General features: G+C 42.5%; 1 protein-coding gene across 1 annotated transcript in view; it reads left to right on the top strand.

Moving 5' to 3' along the window:
- The window catches only part of LOC127055211 (ovoinhibitor-like), a 32,567-nt gene extending 26,927 nt beyond the window's left edge, over positions 1 to 5,640 (top strand). Inside the window, exons 10-15 of the mRNA XM_050961923.1 lie at positions 87 to 186; positions 742 to 764; positions 3,184 to 3,308; positions 3,833 to 3,878; positions 5,295 to 5,422; positions 5,568 to 5,640. Of these exons, the coding sequence (XP_050817880.1) occupies positions 87 to 186; positions 742 to 764; positions 3,184 to 3,308; positions 3,833 to 3,878; positions 5,295 to 5,422; positions 5,568 to 5,640 (495 nt within the window). The remainder of the gene's footprint in view (positions 1 to 86; positions 187 to 741; positions 765 to 3,183; positions 3,309 to 3,832; positions 3,879 to 5,294; positions 5,423 to 5,567) is intronic.
- The last annotated feature ends 360 nt before the right edge of the window (positions 5,641 to 6,000 follow it).

Raw genomic sequence — 6,000 nt, forward strand, 5'->3', positions numbered from 1 at the left:
GTCAGAGTCAAGTTTGGGGACACCTGCACATTATATATACAGTGAGCGCTGGCAGTGGAGTCTGAGAAACATCATCTTCTCGGCAGAGCACCTCCAGACTTGACTCTCACGCAACCATCACCTCCACCATGAAGATAAGTGGTGTCTTTGGGCTGCTCGGTCTGGCGCTTTTCAGCTATTTTTCCGGTGAGTTAATTTTGTTGTAGGCTATGTGATGCCCTTGGGCAGATATCTCTAGCCCTCTTGAAGCCAAGCCTATGTATGGATGAAGTCAGTGATATATGCACATCCTTGAAGAGGTATCCCTGAGCTAGTGGCTTGTGCTGGGAAAAGTTCCAAGACAGTGGGGTTGGTATGGGATTTCTCCTTGGATGAAATCCATTCCTGTGCAGAGAGCTCCTACAAGACCTCTATACCACCTCAGTCCTACTTGAACCTATAGGATGTTACCAGGACTCCTGAGTCACAGCAGCGAAGTTCACATTGAATTTCATCATTAAGAAGCAACTAAAAATTCTGTTTTTATTTAAAAAACTCAAAAAATTCCAGCCATGAACATTATCTGATGTTTGCTCAGAGAAGATGTAATATTATCTGTGGCCATCAATACAGCAAAGAACAGTTGGTTTCCAGGGTTAAGATAGTGTATTTGGTTGTTCTTTAGGATTAATGTTTCCTAATGGATGTTTATCAAAGATGCTGCTTTGTTTTTATCTTTTTTGTCTCTGCTTTTTGTTTCAGGTGTTGCCACTGAGGCAGGTCAGGTGAGTTTCAGATCTTCTTTGTCATTTTCCCGTGATCCCTAGGTCAATCACAGATAGGTACATATGGAAAAACACTAAACAGCAATGAAAGAATAGAGGTGCCTCAAAAAGTGAAATGACTCCCTTGCCGTAGAATTGAGACAATGAATCTCTGGGAGTTGGAGCCATTGTTTCGACATGGGTGCAACTGATAAAAATAAACAATAACTACTAATAATACAGGGTGAAATTTACCCTAGCATGGAGGGCCAATGCAAGGCCAATGTACCCCTTAAAGCCCACTTAAGCCCTAGTGCAGAGGGGTCAATTTCATCCATAATGCATTTGTCAAGGTGCCTTGTTAATATAATATACTCCATGTGCTTTTTAGTTCAAATACAATTCCATAATAGTGTCACATGTGATCAAGTATTCCTTACATTTTGTTTTAAAAGCTACACAAAATTTCAGCCATCTGAATATAATTAAAGGAGTTCAGTGAATAAAAGTGACTGATTCCAAGAAAATCTCTTCATTTTCTAGTTTCTAATTTTCCACCGCAGAATACATTTTACCTGAATGTTTTGGCTATGTGAGAATATTTGCTGCATGAGGGTGATAGCCATCATAGAAACCTACACAAATCTATAGGTGGTGATTTTCAAAAGAGCCTAAGGAGGTTTTCTCCCAAAACCTGCAGAGGCATAGGCAGTTCCTTAGTCACCCCCAGCTTTAACTTAGGGCTCTGGTAGGGTTTAGTCCTTCAAAACCCATGACTGGGTTTTCCCCATGGTTATGCATTCATCTATATGAGATCCAGAACCATCACCCAGACTGGGCAGATCAGCCCTTTCTTTATAGCTCAGGTCTTTGATCCTTGCTGTCTGTAACAGGTAATCAGCAGACAATGACCCTCTCCTTGGGGCATAATTTCAGAAGGCTGTATTTTTGCATAACCAGAGTTGGGGAATTTGCATTAATGTCTCCCTGTGGCTTCCCTAGGAAATCCATTTCACTCTTATCATCCCAAAAGTCCATCCTTGTCTGACACATTTTCCATACAGTCTTTAGAACTCCCAGATCTTACATCTGGCACATCTGCCCCCAGAGACGTTACATACAATCCTGGCCCACAACAACACAGAAACTTAATACAATAATGTCTTTGAAGGATATAGCAGGAAACTGAGATCTGAAATCCTGGCCTATTTTTTGGCTCAATCTTTACTGTCTGCCGGAAGGCGACCAGTGTCAGCATAAAGACAACACAGAGAACATGCTACATGCTGAACTTGCAGCTTGGCAACATTTTTCAACTGAAACATTTTTTGCTAAAAAATGCAGATTCAGGACACAAACATTCAATGACCTTGTGTCTGTTTTGTTGAATTTTTTATTTAAAAGAAATCAGAAAAAAATCAGAACATTTCATTCCAACATTTTTTGAGCAAAATATTTTCAGCTTGAAATGGCTTTTTGCTTCAAATTTCCCTCTAACTGTATTTTTTTAAACGTCAAAAATGTTTTAAAATGCTTAAAATCAAAACAAAATATTTAGTTCCCTTTTCCATTTTCTAAAAATGTTGAAGATTTGGGAGTTTGAGCCAAACTGAAGCTATATACAGGTATAAGAGCTCTGTGAAGCTTGAAAGCTGTTCCTTGCAACTCATCTCCCCTTTTCACTTATATATAACTTTTTGAAATGACCAACGAACCAGAAAAAAAATCATTATTCACCCTGCTGTAGTGAGATCTCCTTCCCCTCCAGAGCAGGAGAGATTGAGAAATCTAGAACAATTGTCAGAGCATTATGATTGGAAAACAATATCATAACCTGAAGTCCAGTTTCAGAGTGGTAGCCGTGTTAGTCTTTATCAGCAAAAAGAATGAGGAGTCCTTGGGGCACCTTAGAGACTAACAAATTTATTTGGGCATAAGCCTCATTCTTTTTGCTGAACCAGTCTGGTGTTCTCTTTCCTTTACTGGCAAAATTACAATGTGGGATCCCTCCCAGGGAGAGGAAGTGAAAAGAGGGGATGGGCTGCAGAGGAACAAGCTTTCAAGCTTCACAGAGCCCTTCTTCAGGTCTGGACATTGTTCTGATAGGGCAGCTGGGTCACAATGAAGACAGCTTGGAAAGGGCTGTGAGAATCCCCCTCTCCCCGCCACTCCCATGGTATCCACTGCCCTCTCCTTCCCCTCCATAGCAGGAGATCTAGAGGAACCTAGGACAATTACCACCCCTTCCCATCCCGTTCAGGATGGGGGGAAACATTCTCGTATGTCCTATAAGTCTCTGTTAAAGGAACTACAAGGGGGAGGCCCATGCAAAGAGATGGGGGAGGACCACAATGCAAAATGGATACACAGAAAAGCACATAGCTATCAGGTGTAATGTTATAGTAAAGGACATACCCAAATGACATTGTTGCTTTTGCAGCCTCTTTGCAGTCTCTACAAAGTGCTTCCCAAAAGACTAGTTCCTTGTCCCAGGATGGTTGACCCAGTCTGTGGCAGTGATGGCATCACATACTCCAATGAGTGTTTGTTCTGCAGAGAAATCTTGTAAGTTCTTAAGTAACTTCTTCTGATTAACAAAAGCAGCAAAGCTGCACAGAAAAGCCCATAGGATATTAGGAAACACTATTTCACTAGGACCGTGGTGAAGCACTGGAATGGGTTCCCTAGGAAGATGGTGGAATCTCCATCCCTAGAGGTTTTTAAGGCCCGATTTGACAAAGCCCAGGCTGGGATGATTTAGTTGGGGTTGGTCCTGCTCTGAGCAGGGGGTTGGACTAGATACCTCCTGAGGTCTCTTCCAATCCTGATATTCTATGATTCTATAAGCACCACTGGGGTGGGGATGGACGAGATGGCTTGATGTGATTCTGTGACTCATTTTTGTGAGTCTGTTATTCACTGATCGGGGGTTCCAACCAGAGATCACTTGGGAGCTATCTGATTTAAAGGAGTTTGGTTAATTGTGTCAGCATCGTAGAACTGAAGAGTGAGTTTAATGAGTCAGATTTCTGCAAAGTGCTCACAAACTAACCTCTCTCACACACACTCTTTTCTCTTTCTCTCTCAAGTCGTGGCAACAACATTGTCAAAAAGCATGATGGAAGATGTGTTCAGGTATAGCCAAATATCTGCTCTGTTCGTTGTTATAACCTACTTCCTGATACATTAGCAATGGCTTGTCCTCATGATAGAGTCAGTATGAATGTGTAACCCACACACCTCCTGGGTGTGGTATACTGTCCCCTCTAGTGGCAACAAGACCCACTTAGAGGTTAATGAGTCTGCTACAGCCTTAGTTAAGGGGCATGTGGCTTTTATTTCATGCAGTAGAGTCCCATGCATTTAGCTCCAAAGGTCCCAGGTTAAATTAATAGGCAGCAGGTTTAAAACAAACAAAAGGAAGTATTTCTTCACACAATGCACAGTCAACCTGTGCAACTCCTTGCCAGAGGATGTTGTGAAGGCCAAGACCATAACAAGGTTCAAAAAAGAACCAGATAAATTCCTGGAGGATAGGTCCAGCAATAGCTATTAGCCAGGATGGGCAGGGATGGTGTCCCTAGCCTCTGTTTGCCAGAAGCTGGGAATGGGCTACAGGGGATGGATCGCTTGATGATTCCCTGTTCTGTTCATTCCCTCTGGGACACCTGACATTGGCCACTGTCAGAAGACAGGATACTGGGCTAGATGAACCTTTGGTCTGACCCAGTAGGGCCATTCTTTTGTTCTTATGTTAGGTTCGATGACTGGGGTCTATCGGTGTTACAAATGCACTAGCAACAGAGCTGGGAGCAACAAGAATTTCCATTTTGCAGGAAATTCTGTAGTTTTGAAATTTTTTTTTGTTCCAAACTGGAATGAAAACAAAGAATTTAGAAATTTCCCATAAAATAAAATTTTCCAAGAACTCCCACAACATTGTTTCAGGTCAATTAAAACATTTTGTTTCAATTTTGAGGTTTGATTTTCTATTTTATTCTAATATATAATAGAATATAAACTTTGAAACAAAATGTCATTCTAAACAAAAAATCCCAACGTGAAGTTTCAATAATTTTTGCCTTGAATGGTACACTCTGTTCACACCAGAACTGTACACCTTATTACTGGGGATTGTATCTTGCATGTGATATTAACACTACTGACCTCAGCTTTGCCTTTCACGCAGTCTTTTCTGCTTCCTCCAATTGGCCTTGTTCTCCTTTACTTGTACCTCCTCCCGGCAGACAGGGGAGAGAGACAGCAAGTCAGTTACAATCAGATCCCTAGAAGGAGAGGGAGGGTATAGGTCAGTGGTTCTCAAACGTTTGTACTTGTGACCCCTTTCACATAGCAAGACAGAGTGTGACCCCCCCACTTAAATATATAAAAAAGTATTTTTAATTTATAACACTATTATAAATGCTGGAGGCAAAGCGGGGTTTGGGGTGGAGGGTGACAGCTCGTGACCCTCCAGGTAATAACCTCGCAACCCCCTGAGTTTGAGAACCCCTGGTATAGGTTGAAAATGTTGCCTTGTGACTGTTGCAGGTTGACTGCACTGGCTACGTGAAAACACCCACAGGTCAGGAAGCTGCCTGCACCCTGGAGTACAGCCCGATCTGTGGCACTGACGGCGTTACCTATGGCAACAAGTGTGCTTTTTGCTCTGCTGTCGCGTAAGTGCCACAAGAGCTTCTGGGCCATTAAAGTGATGTGTGGACATTTAGATAATCATGTTGGTTCCCAGAGTGTGCCGAGGTGATCGAATTCCTGACAGGCTGCCCAGTGTTCATCCACTCTGACCTTGCTTTCTTTCTGAAGGAATGGAGCAGACATTGACCAGAACAATGATGAAGAATGTCCCCAGGTAAAGGCCAGACATCAGCCTTATTAACTGTTTATAGATGACATAAATTAAATTCAGTGCATCAGCCTGGCCACCTGAAGGAAAATAGCTGTGATGTGTTGATATTGCTTTCATCACACCTGGGCTACAAGGCTGGGAATATGATAGGAGACACGCGTTAAGAGTAGCCCAGAGCTGTAGAATGTTATGGGGTAACCCCTGGGACTCTAACACACCCCTCCGTGTGCAGACAAAAACTCCAAATCCACAAACACTGGGATTGGCTGGTATCGGCTGCTCCTCCAACTGGGAAAATGGGCTTTGCTGCAGATGTTGTCTCACCCCCTCCTGCACAAAGAAAGCTGGCGAGTCAGTTATTATCAGAGGCATTGATTAGCAATGAGCAAT

The sequence above is a fragment of the Gopherus flavomarginatus genome, chromosome 7, assembly GCF_025201925.1.
Source record: "Gopherus flavomarginatus isolate rGopFla2 chromosome 7, rGopFla2.mat.asm, whole genome shotgun sequence".
Classification (NCBI taxonomy): domain Eukaryota; kingdom Metazoa; phylum Chordata; order Testudines; family Testudinidae; genus Gopherus; species Gopherus flavomarginatus.